This window comes from Theropithecus gelada, chromosome 8 (genome assembly GCF_003255815.1).
Source record: "Theropithecus gelada isolate Dixy chromosome 8, Tgel_1.0, whole genome shotgun sequence".
Classification (NCBI taxonomy): domain Eukaryota; kingdom Metazoa; phylum Chordata; class Mammalia; order Primates; family Cercopithecidae; genus Theropithecus; species Theropithecus gelada.
In genome coordinates this window covers 41,338,151-41,354,475 of record NC_037676.1, presented here as the reverse complement: position 1 = coordinate 41,354,475, position 16,325 = coordinate 41,338,151, and the positions used below count along the sequence as shown (strand labels likewise).

The 16,325-nt window shown below is 41.5% G+C and overlaps 1 protein-coding gene across 3 annotated transcripts in view; it reads right to left on the bottom strand.

Annotated features, from left to right (window-relative positions):
* Nucleotides 1–1,225: 1,225 nt before the first annotated feature.
* The window catches only part of POLB (DNA polymerase beta), a 40,313-nt gene continuing 25,213 nt past the window's right edge, over nucleotides 1,226–16,325 (bottom strand). For all 3 annotated transcript variants that reach the window (XM_025394791.1, XM_025394789.1, XM_025394790.1), the window contains 5 exons: nucleotides 12,015–12,085; nucleotides 10,714–10,800; nucleotides 3,993–4,057; nucleotides 3,338–3,477; nucleotides 1,226–1,471 (listed from right to left, as the gene is read on the bottom strand). In XM_025394791.1, the coding sequence (XP_025250576.1) occupies nucleotides 1,377–1,471; nucleotides 3,338–3,477; nucleotides 3,993–4,057; nucleotides 10,714–10,800; nucleotides 12,015–12,085 (458 nt within the window). In that variant the 3' untranslated portion in view covers nucleotides 1,226–1,376. The remainder of the gene's footprint in view (nucleotides 1,472–3,337; nucleotides 3,478–3,992; nucleotides 4,058–10,713; nucleotides 10,801–12,014; nucleotides 12,086–16,325) is intronic.

Genomic DNA, 16,325 nt, shown 5'->3' with positions numbered 1-16,325 from the left:
ACTTGCACTTAAAAGCCCAGAGGAAGACTCGGGCAAAAAAGTGACATTTTTGTTTGGAGTTTAAAAGGCTGTATTTTGTGCATAGTAGAAGTGGTTGTGCTTAGGGGAGCGCTTTCTAGTGGATTTCAAGCAAGTGCTACAGATTTCATTTAAGAGATAAACCATACACCTGTTTTTCTATACAGGTTATAGGTATATATTGCAAGATTCAATGATACGGTTTGGACATTTGTCCCTTCCGTATCTCCTGGCTGAAATGTGACCTCCAGTACTGGAGGTGGGGCCTAGTGACTGGACAATGAGGGCGGACTCCTCATGAATGGCTCAGCACCATCCCCTTGGTGATAAGTGAGTTCTGTTAGTTGACACAAGATCGGGTTGTTTAAGAGTGTGGCACCTCCTCTCTCTCTCTCTCGCTCCTGCTTTCGCCATGTGAAGTGCTTGCTGCCGCTTCATCTCCCACCAGGAGTAAAACCTTCCTGAGGCCTCCCAACAAGCTTAGCAGATACCAGTGCCATGCTTCCTGTACAGTCTGCAGAACCATGAGCCAATTAAACCTTTTTCCTTCATGAACTACCCAGTCTCCAGTATTCTTTTAGAGCAATGTAAGAATGGACTGATACAATCAAATATGGGCAAAACAAAAAATTAAATTTATGAAGGTCTCTAGTTTATTTTTTTGAGATGGAGTCTCACTCTGTTGCCCAGACTAGAGTATAGTGGTATGATCTTGGCTCACTGCAACCTCCGCCTCCCAGGTTCAAGCAATTTTCCCACCTCGGCCTCCTAAGTAGCTGGGATTACAGGCACCTGGCATCACCCCCAGCTAATTTTTGTATTTTTGGTAGAGACAGGGTTTCACCATGTTGGCCAGGCTAGTCTCCAACTGCTGACCTCAGGCCATCCACCTGCCCCAGCCTCCCGAAGTACTGGGATTACAGGCATGAACCATCGTGCCCGGCCCCCCTAGTTTCTAGAAAATATTGAACAATCTTCCAGAGGCTAGTCTCTGGGTGTACCTTAATTAACTAATTTGTGATCAGTAAGTAGGGGTAATGTGGTTTATAGCCTAGAGCAGAATATGAGAAAATAAAAACTCCCATTAAAGATCTGCTATCATCTCATATTTCTCTCTACCAAACCCATAGTAAAGTATGATCATGAACATAATATGAAAATTTAAACTAAACATATTTGCTAAGAAAATAAGAACATCATTATCCAATAACAGTACACAAGGTTTTATTGACTACATTGCAAGCGAAAGCATGAAGAAGAAACAATCATTTAAAAACACTAAAGACCCTTACATAGCAAAGGTTAAGAAATAAATTAAGACTCCTATTGTGCTGTGTCTGCCAGGGAGGATACAGGCCTCATTCACTCCGGTCCTTGGGTTCTCGGTATTTCCACTGGATGTAATCAAAGATGTCTTTCTCACTATCCACTGGCAGGGGTTCTCCAGCAACTCCTACAAGTACAGAGAGAAAAAACTTATTGTAAGAACCAGTTTTATAGTTTAGTTATAGAGGGTTCAAAATTAAAAGCTGTGTGGGATTTGCTTTCAGAAGAAAAAGGAAAATGGTAACCAAGTCACTAAAAAAGAAAGACACTGGCAGACGTGGTAGCTCACGCCTGTAATCCCAGCACTTTGGGAGGTCGAGGCGGGCGGATCACCTGAGGTCAGGAGTTTAAGACCAGCCTGACCAACATGGAGAAACCCCATCTCTACTAAAAATACAAAATTAGCCGGGTGTGGTGGCGCATGCCTGTAATCCCAGCTACTCGGGAGGCTGAGGCAGGAGAATCGCTTGAACCCAGGAGGCAGAGGTTGCAGTGAGCCGAGAATGTGCCATTGCACTCCAGCCTGGGCAACAAGAGCGAAACTCCGTTTCAAAAAGAAAAAAAGACACTGACCACCTCTATTGTCTCCCAGGAGCCTGTGCTGGAGCTTCGTCTTGTGAGTCACCAGTGCCACAAAGGGAACCTGGGGATCCCAGCTAGAGTCACTCAAGTCATCCTCACTCTTGATTGTCCTCTCTGCTGGAGCCAGTATGTATTATATAAAATACTCGGCCGGGCGCGGTGGCTCAAGCCTGTAATCCCAGCACTTTGGGAGGCCGAGACGGGTGGATCACGAGGTCAGGAGATCGAGACCATCCTGGTGAACACGGTGAAACCCCGTCTCTACTAAAAAAAAATACAAAAAAAAAACTAGCCGGGCGAGGTGGCGGGCGCCTGTGGTCCCAGCTACTCGGGAGGCTGAGGCAGGAGAATGGCGTAAGCCCGGGAGGCGGAGCTTGCAGTGAGCCGAGATCGCGCCACTGCACTCCAGCCTGGGCGACAGAGCGAGACTCCGTCTCAAAAAAAAAAAAAAAAAAAAAAACTCTAGTGAGTTCCTTTGCAACTCGTTTCTTGGACTAGCAGCACTGGCATCTAGAACAAGCTTATCCAACCTATGGCCTGTGGGCCGCATGCGGCCCAGCACAGCTTTGAATGTGGCCCAACACAAATTTGTAAACTTTCTTAAAACACGATGAGATGTTTTCGTGATTTTTTTCTTTAAAGCTCATCAGCTATCATGAGTATTGGTGTATTTTATGTGTGGCCCAAGACAATTATTCTTCTTCCAGTGTGGCCCAGGGAAGCTATAAGATTGGAAACCTCTGATCTAGAAGCTTACTAGAAATGCAGAATCCTGAGCCCCACTGCAAGCCCAAGGAGTTAGAATCTGAATTTAGTGAGGCCCCCATGTTGCTGGTATGCATACTGAATTGTGAGAAGTACTGCCCTAGTCTACCAGGGATGAAAGCCTTATTTTATACTTTGAGGACAAAATGACAAAAATTCATTCTCCTAGTAGAGAACGGTAAACCACATAGTATACTGTGAAATGTTAACAGGACCCATTAAGCATAGATTCAGCAATCCTTATTCTTTAAACTTTAAAAGCATGGGGCCAAAGATACTGTGGCACTAAAAGCAAAGTGTGTGGCAATGAAAACAATGATACTTGAGTTTTTCAGGGGTCTTGGAGGTACATTAAACAACAGCAAAAAACAAAAACCCTTTTAGATGAGTAAGATGTTTTACTGAGCATGCAAGGATTTAATCCATTTTAACAAAGCTAGAAATAACGCTTGCCTTGATGGCTTTCAACTGAGAGCCTAGGAGCATGTTATGCATTATATCCTTTCTTGTTGCCTGAAGGACTAAAAATACAAAGAAACTACACTAACTGGCATAGTTATTAGAAGGTTTGCTAAACCAAAGTATCTTTGAAAATTACCTTCTCTCGAGATGAGAGATGATCTCTAATACACACATGGACACTCACCAGTGACTCCCAAGGGACGGATGGTGTACTCATTGATTGTGAAACCCTTTTCTAGGGCATGAGCCCTCATATTCTTATTGAAAATATCACTCCCAGTGAAATAGAGAACACCACAGTAATACTGATCTTTGGGTATCAACCTAAAAAAAATGGACAGTAGATACATTTTTTTTTACCATGCATTTCAAGTTTAGCAAATACAGAACTCCTAAAATCAATAAGGAACAAAATACCTAAGATAAGCCTAAGTGGTCTAATAAATTGAAGAGAAGACTATCATGAGGTAGACTGCTCAAATCACCCCAACCTTGTAATCTGTTTACGTTTCTGTGAACTTTGTTCTGAAAGAGGTGTGGAGAAATGAAATCGCATTATCACTTAATACAACTAACTTAGCCCAGGCAGGAAACGACTTTTGAGCTGTGGAAGGCATCACGGTGAGGTGCAAATCTGGAGAAAATAAATCAGAGTCTGTAGACAGTCATTACTCTTCATATACTTTGGAGCTAAACATTGCATTTGGCAAGAACATATGGCTCTCGGGAGTAAAAAGAGACTCTAGATATGAATGTGAACTCCAAGATACAAAAAGGGAGGGAGAAAACGAGACAAGTTTGGAAAAGTTAACAGGTCAGTAACAAAGTCTGAACAATACCTGATATCAATTCTTCTGTGTGGATATTCTTTTTCATCATTTTTACTGGGAAGCTGGCAAACACCCTAAAATGAATATTTTAAACCAAGTTTAAAGATGTTCTAAACTTAAGGCTTAATTTTAATCAAGCAAAACACAAGGTCATTTTTGTTTTTAATATTAGCAGCTCTAGAATTCTGAGTACTTTTAGCAGCTTCTGTGAGTGATACACTATCCCACCTTTCTATTACACTTCATGATAATTAGAGAACTACACGAAACCGCAAATGAGGATTCTCATTATGAGGATTTGGCCTTTGCATGATTCTAAACAAGAAACTAATCAAAGAAAACACTGAACACAAAACACAGACATCAAAATAAACAGAAGAGAGCAAGGGGGAAGAAACGATTATGCAGGAAGAAGAAAATAAACAAAAAAGCTACCAGTAATAGTCTCAGATAACGGAAGATAGTCTAACCATGAAGCAAGGACAGAATACTACAGAAAACCCTCAGGGAAAGGTTTAAATCAAAATTTAAAATGATAGGTAGCAGAAGTAAAAGAGTTTGAAATTGAAGAAATCTCTCAGATACTAGAAGGGAGAAAGACACGGAAAATAAGAAAAATATGAGATCAGAAAATGAGAGGATCACTTTCTTCCTTCTCCACAGGTTAAGTTTTCATTATACTTCTACAGTTTCCAAACAAAAGTTATTCAAGTCTGTTTTATCTTTTCCCTTTCCAGAAAAATGGACAAAAAATCTGGACTGGTCAGTAACCCATACATATGTAAAACAAGCTATTAGCACCACCAAATTTCCAATTAAAAGTATCAAATGCTACATTCTAAGAAAAATACACAAGTGACAAGCTTCTGGTCCCCAAGAGTGGTCAAGTTAACACATGCCACTAAAAGCCATACTTTTTCACTCAGCAAAATAGAAAAATTAAAATCTAAACTAATTCTTGAGCTGTTCCTATGGAAGAAAGATTAATGAAACATGTTTACCTTCAAAATACCTACCTTCTTAGGAACTAACAAGTTCCAACTCAACTTCCACCTTCAAGTGGATCAGAAGTCATTTCCACCTGGAATTACCAGGAGGTATTACCTTGCGGATGCGGATGTCTAGATGCCACAGGGAATGATGTTGCTGTTTGTCACATCAGTAATAGGATTTTATCTCATGGCTTTGTTCCTTTCCTCGAGGCTAATTTTATTTCCTGCACTTTTTCTGAAGTGCTAATGTTAAAGAATTTCTCTGTTTTACTGTAAATTCTGTATTAGATTGAGTGGATTAGCTTTGTTTGGCATTTCATTTGGGGAGCTTCATACTGAGTGTCTGAAATAAAGCCTCTTTCATTTCCTCACAGTAGCCATGGTATCTCCTATTGTCCCTTGAATTCTTACTGCAGATATTTCACAGAAAATCACCCAAGGCCAAACTTGCACAAAATACTGAAATTTGAATGACACTCACCTTACATAAAACCAATAGTTAAATGCAGAGGAAACTGTTTTTTTCTTCTGAGTGCTACTATATTCATAGGAAGAATAGCTCAATTATCTAAAGACTATGATTGTACAAGATGATCTGGAATAACCATGGCTTTCCTACTGTTTGTTTACTATTAGCTTAAAGGAATTTGTATCTTGAAGATAACTTGCAAAACACATGGAGAGGCATATCTTTAAGACTAGTAAGTGGTGATAGCAAGAAGAGGTTTTGCAAAAATATGGAATGAGAATGGTTTATTTCACTACCTAAGTTGAAATCATTTTGCAGCCAGTTTCCTTTTAGAAGCCTAGAGCTCTTAGCTTCTTCGGATATCTTGCTCACGCTCATTCCCATAGGCTTGCTGCTTGGACTCCTGCCTGGCTATCTCTTCCCTCAGATACCTGCTTAGCTAACTCCCTATGTCTTTCCCTAAGTCTCATGTTCTCAATGAGGCTGCCTCCAACCACACTATTTAATACTGCCTCCTGCACTCTCCTCTCCCCTACACCCTGTTCTTCCTTTTTAAAAAATAGCACTTAACGGCCGGGCGCGGTGGCTCAGGCCTGTAATCCCAGCACTTTGGGAGGCCGAGGCAGGTGGATCACGAGGTCAGGAGATCAAGACCATGCTGGCTAACACGGTGAAACCCCGTCTCTACTAAAAATATAAGAAAATTAGCTGGGCGAGGTGGCCGGCGCCTGTAGTCCCAGCTACTCGGGAGGCTGAGGCAGGAGAATGGCGTGAACCCGGGAGGCGGAGCTTGCAGTGAGCCGAGATTGCGCCACTGCACTCCAGCCTGGGCGACAGAGTGAGACTCCGTTTCAAAAAAAATTAAAAAAAACAAAAACAAAAACAAAAAAAAACCACTTACTACTCTAACCTATTATATAATTCACATATTTATTATGTTCATTGTTAACTATCAGTCCCTTCCCACAATCCTCAAATGTGAGTTTTACTTAAATTCATGGATACATCCCAAGCTTCCAGAACAGTGCCTGGAATGCTTGTATGTATTTGCTGAATTGACTGAATACAACTTCTGCCCTGGGGGTGCTCACTCTCCTCATTCTGTTCTTCTTTCATGGCACCATCCTCTCTCTATCCCTTCCTTTGTTCCCCAATCTAATCCTTACCAGGTCACCTTCCTCTCCTGATCCATTTCCACACAGATGACATCTTATATTTGTGCAGCTCTCTTTGTACAACTCTTGGAAGATCCAGTATCTCTGAAGTTGTGCAAATTCTTATTTGTACATCAAATAATTGTACAAACTCTTCAAAGTTTCCACATATATTATTTAATTTTGATCTGCATAACGGTCTTCTGACGTAGGGCAAATATCAATTTTAAAGATAAAACTCAGGCCTTTTAGAAGTAAATCCACCTTCCCAATGCCACACAGAGTATTAGTAATGGAGCCAGAATAAGACCCTCTATCTTCTATATCCAAATCTATTCTTCTATAATGAAAGATACAAACCACCTCTTAACTGTCTCTAAAATTGATTTGAAAGTTGACCTCGAGTGCTTCTCTTCCTAACAATGATTACAAATGTCAAAACAGCACGCTCAACTATGGTATTTTTTTAAGTTCCAGGGACTATGAACCACAGGTATAACATCCAAATTTTGTCAAAAACCACCGAGATGGATTCCTACGTTGCAACCTAAAGATCTTAGTTTCTTGTTCTTATTGTCATCTGAATCTTCTACACTTAAAAACAAATAAACAGACCGAGTCTTCTTGTGTTTTAGCCTGTTTTCTTCTGGAAATATGTCTGGGGGATGCTTTCCTGTCAATACCGCTAGATGTGCTGCCAGATGTATGATTTAAAGACTGGGAAGTCAAGATAGGGCATGGTTCCTACAATCCCAGGTCTATCCTAGGATGGATGAGTGGCCTTAGTCTTCATTCCTGTGGCACATGCACAGTGAGGTCTAAACTAGCCTCATCTCTAGCAATAACTGGGATTTGGCTGCCCTTGCACTTCCTAGGCAAAGGGTTTTCTTTCTTTGATTGAGCAACTACTGGGACAACCCAAGTCCACCACTATCAACAAGATCACAAAGACCTGGCTACCCACCTTTCCTTTTCAGGTTACATCCAGCCCACTAGATGATACTTTTTCCTTTTTTTGGGAGGGTGAGGGAGTCTTGCTCTGTCGCCCAGGCTGGAATGCAATGGCGCAATCTCAGCTCACTGCAACCACTGCCTGCCAGGTTCAAGCGATCCTTCCATCTCAGCCTCCTCAGTAGCTGGGATTACAGGCGCCCACCACCACGCCCAGCTAATTTTTGTATTTTTAGTAGAGACGGGGTTTCGCCATGTTGGCCAGGCTGGTCTCAAACTCCTGACCTCAGGTGATTCACCTGCCTCAGCCTCCCAAAGTGCTGAGATTATAGGTGTGAGTCACCATGCTAGGCCCTTTTACCTTGTATTCTTGCTAGTTGGATTCCTATAGCTTCTGTTGGTTTTTCCTCTGGATTTCTCTTCGAATACAGCAGAACACCATTAAGATTATAAAAAATGGCTTCTGCCATGGTAGTGTGGAAATACCTTCCTAGTCATTAACTCTGAAAATAGTTGGCACACTTCCCAGTAAGGATTTCTAGTGACTTTCCCAGGGATGATACTTGAGGAAGAGATTTAGGCCAGAGAGGTCCCCAGAATATGCCCAGATGTAGCAAAACACTTTCCTACTGTGCAAAACATCCAGCTTGTCTAGCCGATATTGTTTTCAGGATTTTATCTGACTGAATATACTTAAATGTAAGATTCATGAACATTCATTTTGAGTGAATTAAAATTCACCTAAATTTGAAAAGGCTGTTCATGGGGCATACACAAGCCCTATTTTTAATACCATCTCATGTATGTATATACTTTTGGGAACAGAGTAAGACTTCAAAACCTCACAGAGTCAAGAGAACAAATCAGAGATTTAATTTCCAAAGACTAGAACCTTTACTTTTATCTTTCCAAAGTTCGTTTGGAAGCGTTGTTGAAGTGTGACCAGCTTAGAAAATACACTTTCACAGCCCACTAATATCACCATGCTGAACTTAATGACATGATTTTTTATATGTGTGTGGGTTAAATATACACGACATACAATTTACTATCTATTTGCCATCTCTTTTTTTTCTTTTCTTTTCTTTTTTGAGATGGGGTCTTGCTCTGTCACACAGGCTAGAGTGCAGTAATGCGATCATGGCTCACTATACCCTCAAACTCCTGGGCTCAAGCCATTCTCCGACCTTAGCCTCCCAAGTCACTGGGATTATGGACATGAGCCACTGTGCCTGACTACTATTTTAACCATTTTTAAGTGTACCATTCTGTGGCATTAAGTACATTCACATTGTTGTGCAACCATCGCCACCATCCATGTCCAGAATGTTTTCATCTTCCGCAACTGAAACTCTGTGCCATTTAAACAGGAACTCCCTATTACCCCCTCCTTCCAGGCCCTGGCAAACACCACTCTACTTTCTGAATGACATGACAATTTAATTATCTTTCTCAACTATCTTCTAGTTTTGGCTAAAACTCTTGTCAAATCTATGCACTGAGACGCTTACTAATTTTAGCATGTCAACTCTCTAAAAGCACAGTCTCTTTCCTTTCAATCATATAACCCGGGAAAAGTGGGGTGTGGAGAAAATGGACTCAAATGATGTATATAAGTGACAGAACACTAAACGTCACCTTAAGAAAGAAGTAAGAGGCCCAGGCACAGTGGCTCATGTATGTAATCCCAGTACTCTGGGAGGGCAAGGAGGGTGGATCACTTGAGATGAGGAGTTCGAGACCAGTCTGAGCAACATGGTGAAACCCCATCTCTACAAAAAATACAAAAATTAGCCGGGCATGGTGATGTGTACCTGTAGTCCCAGCTACTCAGGAGGTTGAGGTGGGAGGACTGCTTGAACCCCAGAGATTGAGGCTGCAGTGAGCCATGTTTCGCCACTGCACTACAGCCTAGGTGACAGACCAAGACCCTGTCTCAAAAAAGAGGAAGAGTCTTAATTCTAGGCTGGGCACGGTGGCTCATGCCTGTAATCCCAGCACTTTGGGAGGCCGAGGCAGGCAGATCACCTGAGGTCAGGAGTTCCAGACCAGCCCAGACAATATTGTGAAACCCAGTCTCTACTAAAAATATAAAAATTAGTTGGGCATGGTGGCAGGCGCCTGAAATCCCAGCTACTCGGCAGGGTGAGGCAGGAGAATCGCTTGAACCCGGGAGGCGGAGGTTACAGTGAGCCGAGATTACCCCACTGCACTCCAGCCTGGGTGATAAGAGTGAAACTCCATCTCAAAAAAAAAAAAAAAAAAAAAAGAATCTCAATTCTAGATTTCTATCTGCCTTCCTGTTGATATACAGAATCACTTATTAATCTGCTTTTAATCCACTAGCCATTCATCTTGAATTATTAAGTCTTAATTCTCCCCCAATTCAACTTCCCTCGTTACCATTCCATGTAACATGTTTCTTCCCCTGAGTGTTCTATCACAGACCGTGATGACTTTTCTTTCTTTGGTGTTGAAATAGATTAATATTTTTCAATCAATTCTAACTTCACTTATTGAAGAATTCTGAGTCAGAGAAGATGAGAACCATTTGCTATTTTAGGGAAAAACTTAATGTGTGTCAAAGTCATTACTGATATTTTCAAAAAGCAGATTATGCCTCATTAACTATTCTTTTTATTTTTGAGACAGAGTCTCACTCTGTCACCCAGGCTGGAGTGCAGTGGTATGATCTCGGCTCACTGCAACCTCTGCCTCCCGGGTTCAAGTGATTCTCCTGCCTCAGCCTCCCAAGTAGCTGGGACTACAGGCATGCGCCACCATGCCTGGTTAATTTTTGGTATTTTTAGTAGAGACGGGGTTTCACCATGTTAGCCAGGATGGTCTTGATCACCTGACCTCACGATCTGCCCACCTCGGCCTCCCAAAGAGCTGGGATTATCCTGCCATGCCCGGGCCTAATTAACTATTCTGATGACACCTGTTATTTACAAGTGGAGAATTAAAAGAAAATTCTTTCCTAAAATATTCTGAGAGTAGTTATGAGAATCAGGCATCCTGCTGATTATTTTTCTTTAAAGTCTCATGGATACTCTATTTGTTGACAGTAATTCAAAGCTACCATGAAGTCACACACTCAGAATGGTTACTAAACAGTCTCCAAGTTTTTTTTTTAGATGTGCTAACTCTTAACAAGTACTTACCATGAACTTTGTCTCACCCTTCGACAGGGTATCTGTGATAAAACGAACCTTCTGTAACTGCTCCACAACCTGATGTAACAGTTTTGGCTGCAGAATCATAATTAGGGAATAAGAAAAAGAGTAATTACTTTGTAATGGTAAGAAAATATTTAACAATATCTTTAGAGACAGAGTCTTGCTATATTGCACAGACTAGAGATTGTGCTCTTCACAGGTACAATCATGGCAAACTACAGCCTTGAACTCCTGGACTCAAGTGATCCTCCTACCTCAGCATCCAGAGTACCAGGAACAACATCATGCCTGGCTAAGAAACCGTTTCTTTTGGCAGCGAATTGAGCCCGGAAAGAAAACATTTTTAACATGAGTTTTCTAATTATTTATGGAGAAATCTCTCTTTTTTTTTTTTTAAGACAGAGTCTCGCTCTGTTGCCAGGCTGGAGTGCAGTGGTATGATCTCAGCTCACTGCAACCTTTGTCTCCCAGGTTCAAGTGATTCTCCTGCCTCAGCATCCCGAGTAGCTGCGACTACAGGCATGCACCACCGTGCCCAGTTAATTTTTATATTTTTAGTGGAGACGGGGTTTCACGATGTTGGGCAGGATGGTCTCGATCTCTTGACCTCGTGATCTGCCTATCTTGGCCTCCCAAAGTGTTGGGATTACATGCGTGAGCCACCGTGCCCGGCCATCTCTATGTTTTTTAATGTTCTGAGCAAGTACTTTTTCCAATAGAAAATTCACCTTTGAAACATATTTTTAGAAACCACTGTTTAAGGTATTATGATTGTTAAAACAATGATCAGTTGTATTTATCTGTTTCCTTACATCAAAGAGTTTTACTGTTCTTGAAATGGCTCATGGGAAAAAAAACCAAAGAGTCAGCTGTTTCATCTTTTAAAGGCATATGTTGTAAAATAAAAAATGTTTTGCCTTCACAGGTTTTCTAATAGAAGTAAAGTTTCTCAATATTTCATTTTTTAAGAGAAAATATTCCTTTAATGAAAACCTGATTATAGTATTTCTAACGTATTTATCACAGATAGTAAGTCGTTCTAAAACTATTGTATTAGATGTCATCTCTTTCAAATGTTAGACTGTCCTCCCAGCTCCTCATGGAAGAACAATAGGTATCCCTTTCGAGAAATTTGCCTTTCGCAGAATTCAATCAGTACAGAGCTCTTCAGTAGACTTTTCGGGAAGGCAAAAACAAAACTTATTCTGAAAATATCAACTATCATTTAAAAAGTGAAATTCACTGTTGTGTAAGACTGATCACATTGATTATAAATGCTGAGGCACCTGTTTGGTTGATTCCGAAGTGAAGCTGGGATGGGTCAGGAGAACATCCATGTCACCACTGGACTCTGCACCTGTGATGACAGAAGACACATATGAGATTGTCCATATAAATGTATTAGTTGGGCAAATGGAACCAAGCTGATGACACACACAGAAGAGCCTTACTTCTTACAGCCTAACTTTCTATTTCACTGTGCTTCATAGTCAGAATTAGTTAAAAGATTTCAATTTTCTGTCCAACTATTCAGGTGTATTGATGTAGACAGCAGAATCTGTGATGACAACAGTAATCGGCATTAGATACACATTGCATACAATAAGTTAATTTAATGTGTTAAAAATGCACCTAAGTACTCAATAATGAATAAAAACAATATTTTAAAATAGCTTTAAAATACACCTATGAACAACTCTATATGTAAAAATCTCAAATTAAACAATATACTGTAACTCTATAAAAGTCAATCAGAAAACTCATTTCGGCCAGGCACAGTGGCTCATGCCTGTAATCCCAGCGCTTTGAGAGGCTGAGGCCAGAGGATCGCTGAGCCCAGCAGTTCGAGACCAACCCAGTCAACATAGAGAGACCCAGGCTCTCTCTTTTTTTTTTTTTTTTTAAAAAAAAGAAAACTCACTTCAATTCCTATGATTGAACTCAATTAATCGATCTATACTCTACAACCACATAGCTTCAGGCAAGTTATATGCAGCTATTTAAACCTTTCTTTTCCTATATTCTATGAAATTCTGTCTCCACTTAGATGGAATTTGTTCATTTTACTTTTTTTCAGTGTTGCAAATGAGGACTCTTCATTCCTCTAGACCTCAGTTTTCTTATATGTAAACTACTAAAAACTACTTCATCTGCTATTGTGTAAATAAAAACATATGTAAAAGCATCCACTATAGTGCCTGGTATACAGCATAAAAGAATCCAATCTATCTCCTGCCTTGCATTTTGATAAGTACAATAGAGGCCAAACATACTTTTGGTGACTAAAGATCTTGCAGTGTCTTTGAGATCCTCTCACTTCAGCCTCCCAAAGTGCTGGGATTACAAGCATGAGCCACAGCGCCTTAACCAAATATTTAAATATAAAGAAGGCTAGGCCGGGCACGGCAGCTCACATGTATAATCCCAGAACTTTGGGAGGCCAAGGTGCGCAGATCACTTGAGGTCAGGAGTTCAAGACCAGTCTGGCCAACATGGTGAAACCGTATTTCTACTAAAAAAAAAAAAAAAAATGGGGCGGAGCGAGATGGCCGAATAGGAACAGCTCCGGTCGCCAACTCCCAGCACGAGCGACACAGAAGACAGGTGATTTCTGCATTTTCAACTGAGGTACTGGGTTTATCTCACTAGGGAGTGCCTGACAATCAGTGCTGGTCAGCTGCTGCAGCCTGACCAGCAAGAGCTGAAGCAGGGCGAGGCATTGCCTCACCTGGGAAGCGCAAGGGGAAAGGGAATCCCTTTTCCTAGCCAGGGGAACTGAGACACACAACACCTGGAAAATCGGGTAACTTCCACCCCAATACTGCGCTCTACCAAGGATCTTAGCAAATGGGCACACCAGGAGACTATATCCCACACCTGGCCAGGAGGGTCCCACGCCCACAGAGCCTCCCTCATTGCTAGCACAGCAGTCTGCAATCTCTCAGCAAGGCAGCAGCGAGGCTGGGGGAGGGGTGCCCGCCTTTGCTGAGGCTTAAGTAGATAAACAAAGCAGCTGGGAAGCTCGAACTGGGTGGAGCTCACAGCAGCTCAAGGAGTTCTGCCTGTCTCTGTAGACTCCACCTCTGGGGACAGGGCACAGCTAAACAACAACAACAACAACAACAACAAGCAGCTGAAACCTCTGCAGACGCAAACGACTCTGTCTGACAGCTCTGAAGTGAGCAGTGGATCTCCCAACACGGAGGTTGAGATCTGAGAACCGACAGACTACCTGCTCAAGTGGGTCCCGGCCCCTTGAGTAGCCTAACTGGGAGACATCCCCCACTAGGGGCAGACCGACACCCCACACCTCACACAGTGGAGTACACCCCTGACAGGAAGCTTCCATAGCAAGAATCAGACAGGTACACTTGCTGTTCAGCAGTATTCTATCTTCTGCAGCCTCTGCTGCTGATACCCAGGCAAACAGGGTCTGGAGTGGAACTCAAGCAATCTCCAACAGACCTACAGCTGAGGGTCCTGACTGTTAGAAGGAAAACTAACAAACAGGAAGGACACCCACACCAAAACCCCATCAGTACATCACCATCATCAAAGACCAGAGGCAGATAAAACCACAAAGATGGGGAAAAAGCAGGGCAGAAAAGCTGGAAATTCAAAAAATAAGAGCACATTGCCCCCTGCAAAGGAACGCAGCTCATCGCCAGCAACGGATCAAAGCTGGACGGAGAATGACTTTGACGAGATGAGAGAAGAAGGCTCCAGTCCATCAAACCTCTCAGAGCTAAAGGAGGAATTACGTACCCAGCGCAAAGAAACTAAAAATCTTGAAAAAAAGGTGGAAGAATTGATAACTAGAATAATTAATGCAAAGAAGGCCATAAACGAATGGACAGAGATGAAAACCATGACACGAGAAATACGTGACAAATGCACAAGCTTCAGTAACCGACTCGATCAACTGGAAGAAAGAGTATCAGCGATTGAGGATCAAATGAATGAAATGAAGCGAGAAGAGAAACCTAAAGAAAAAAGAAGAAAAAGAAATGAACAAAGCCTGCAAGAAGTATGGGATTATGTAAAAAGACCAAATCTACTTCTGATTGGGGTGCCTGAAAGTGAGGGGGAAAATGGAACCAACTTGGAAAACACTCTTCAGGATATCATCCAGGAGAACTTCCCCAACCTAGTAGGGCAGGCCAACATTCAAATTCAGGAAATACAGAGAACGCCACAAAGATACTCCTCGAGAAGAGCAACTCCAAGACACATAATTGCCAGATTCACCAAAGTTGAAATGAAGGAAAAAATCTTAAGGGCAGCCAGAGAGAAAGGTTGGGTTACCCACAAAGGGAATCCCATCAGACTAACAGCAGATCTCTCAGCAGAAACTCTCCAAGCCAGAAGAGAGTGGGGGCCAATATTCAACATTCTTAAAGAAAAGAATTTTAAACCCAGAATTTCATATCCAGCCAAACTAAGTTTCATAAGTGAAGGAGAAATAAAATCCTTTACAGATAAGCAAATGCTTAGAGATTCTGTCACCACCAGGCCTGCCTTACAAGAGACCCTGAAGGAAGCACTAAACATGGAAAGGAACAACCGGTACCAGCCATTGCAAAAACATGCCAAAATGTAAAGGCCACCGAGGCTAGGAAGAAACTGCATCAAGTAACGAGCAAAATAACCAGTTAATATCATAATGGCAGGATCAAGTTCACACATAACAATATTAACCTTAAATGTAAATGGACTAAATGCTCCAATTAAAAGACAGACTGGCAAACTGGATACAGTGAAGACCCATCAGTTTGCTGTATTCAGGAGACCCATCTCACATGCAGAGACATACATAGACTCAAAATAAAGGGATGGAGGAAGGTCTACCAAGCAAATGGAGAACAAAAAAAAGCAGGGGTTGCAATACTAGTCTATGACAAAACAGACTTTAAACCATCAAAGATCAAAAGAGACAAAGAAGGCCATTACATAATGGTAAAGGGATCAATTCAACAGGAAGAGCTATCTATCCTAAATATATATGCACGCAATACAGGAGCACCCAGATTCATAAAGCAAGTCCTTAAAGACTTACAAAGAGACTTAGACTCCCATACAATAATAATGGGAGACTTCAACACTCCACTGTCAACATTAGACAGATCAACGAGACAGAAAGTTAACAAGGATATCCAGGAATTGAACTCATCTCTGCAGCAAGCAGACCTAATAGACATCTACAGAACTCTCCACCCCAAATCAACAGAATATACATTCTACTCAGCACATCACACTTATTCCAAAATTGACCACATAATTGGAAGTAAAGCACTCCTCAGCAAATGTACAAGAACAGAAATTATAACAAACTCTCTCTCAGACCACAGTGCAATCAAACTAGAACTCAGGACTAAGAAACTCAATCAAAACCGCTCAACTACATGGAAACTGAATAACCTGCTCCTGAATGACTACTGGGTACATAACGAAATGAAGACAGAAATAAAGATGTTCTTTGAAACCAATGAGAACAAAGATACAACATACCAGAATCTCTGGGACACATTTAAAGCAGTGTGTAGAGGGAAATTTATAGCACTAAATGCCCACAAGAGAAAGCTGGAAAGATCTAAAAT